The 1497-nt window shown below is 60.3% G+C and overlaps 1 protein-coding gene across 1 annotated transcript in view; it reads left to right on the top strand.

Annotated features, from left to right (window-relative positions):
* Positions 1-1299, top strand: part of PHF24 (PHD finger protein 24) — a 3021-nt gene extending 1722 nt beyond the window's left edge. The window contains exons 4-6 of the mRNA XM_031062864.1: positions 443-521; positions 626-828; positions 1129-1299. Of these exons, the coding sequence (XP_030918724.1) occupies positions 443-521; positions 626-828; positions 1129-1299 (453 nt within the window). The remainder of the gene's footprint in view (positions 1-442; positions 522-625; positions 829-1128) is intronic.
* The last annotated feature ends 198 nt before the right edge of the window (positions 1300-1497 follow it).

Raw genomic sequence — 1497 nt, 5'->3', positions numbered from 1 at the left:
GCGGGACTGGGGGCCGCCAGGCTGCTGCTGGTGGTGGGTGATCCCCAGGGAACTGTGCCCCACATGGACACAATCAGGGTCCCACCTCACAGCCTGCTCTGGGGCAATGGGGGACGTGCTGCTCTCCAGTTCCCACCACCCACCTTGGCCCTGATGGGGTCACCAGATGAAGGGGACGGTGGCCCTTTACCACCTCTCCACCTCTGCAGCCAGCTCCTCAGAACTTTGGTGCAGGATGTGACACTGTGGGCACTTGAGATGCTGTAGCAGAGCTGGAATGGCCAAAGCCCAGGGGCGTGGAGCCATCCCACTTCAGCTCCCTTGGGTGACAGAGTACATCTCTCTGGGTGTCACCTTCAAGGGATCCTGGTGCTGCCATACCAAGCTGTGCTCCTTCACCCTATGTCTTTTCCTCATGGCTCCTCTCTGCCCCCCACCCCAGGACAACCTCAATCTGTTGCTGACAGAGGAGGAGATGTACAGCCTGATGGAGACCCTAAAGAACTGCAAGATCATTCCAGGTGTGTACGTCCATGCGGTGGGTCCCAGATGGCTGTGGGAAGCAGCTGGGGAGGTGGGTCCCCCCTCCTTCCTGGGCACAGCACAGCCAATCTGTCCCCTGCAGAGAGCTGCCTGACCCTGGATGACTTCCTGCACTACAAACACCAAGTGCACAAGCAGCAGTTTGAGCGGACCATGCCCGAGGCACAGGAGGAGCAGGCAGCCCTGCAGTTCAACGCCCTGGACCCTGACAAGAAGGGGCACATTGAGTGGCAGGACTTCCTCTCCCACGAGTCCATCCAGCTGCTGCAGAAAATACGGCCGCAGGTACGGTTGTGGCACCCAGGGCTTGCTCCCATGGCTGTCACACATGGTCACAGCACCCAGGGCTGGCTACCATGGACAGCAGCTGTGGCAGTGGCACCTGGGTCCAGCATCCACAGCCACAGCACCCATGGTCATGGCACCCAAAGCTGGCTCCTACAGCTGACACCCCTGCCTGTGGCACCTGGGGCTGACTCCCATGGCCATGGCACTCAGGGTGGAGACCCCTACAGCTTTGGGAATATAAGGAGGGAGGTTCTCACAGGATAAGTGCTGCACCTTCGCTTCTCTGACCCCCCCTAGAATGCCCTTCTGCGGCTGCTGACACCCAAGGAGCGGGAAAGGGCACGGACAGCCTTCCTGGCCCTGGACCAGGACAACGACGGCTTTATCGGGGAGGCTGAGTGCCGCCAGGCCCGGCACAGCTGGTTCCGCAAGCACCAGAAGGAGATGCTGTCCTGCAATGTCAGGTGAGGGGATGCCCACCTGTTGTAGGGGTGATATCCCAGCCAGGACTCCCAACACAGTCCCAACACCTACCAAAGGGGCTCAGCACATGAATGGTTGCCTTGCTTCCTGCCACCTCCCCCTCCATGGCCCCTCAGCCCTGTGCAACCTTTTCCCCCACCATTATTTGGGGTGCAAGGAGCGGGGATGAAGAAATCTTCCTCC

Source organism: Geospiza fortis, unplaced genomic scaffold (genome assembly GCF_000277835.1).
Source record: "Geospiza fortis unplaced genomic scaffold, GeoFor_1.0 scaffold878, whole genome shotgun sequence".
Taxonomy (NCBI): Eukaryota; Metazoa; Chordata; class Aves; order Passeriformes; family Thraupidae; genus Geospiza; species Geospiza fortis.
This window is presented reverse-complemented; position numbering and strand designations above follow the sequence as displayed.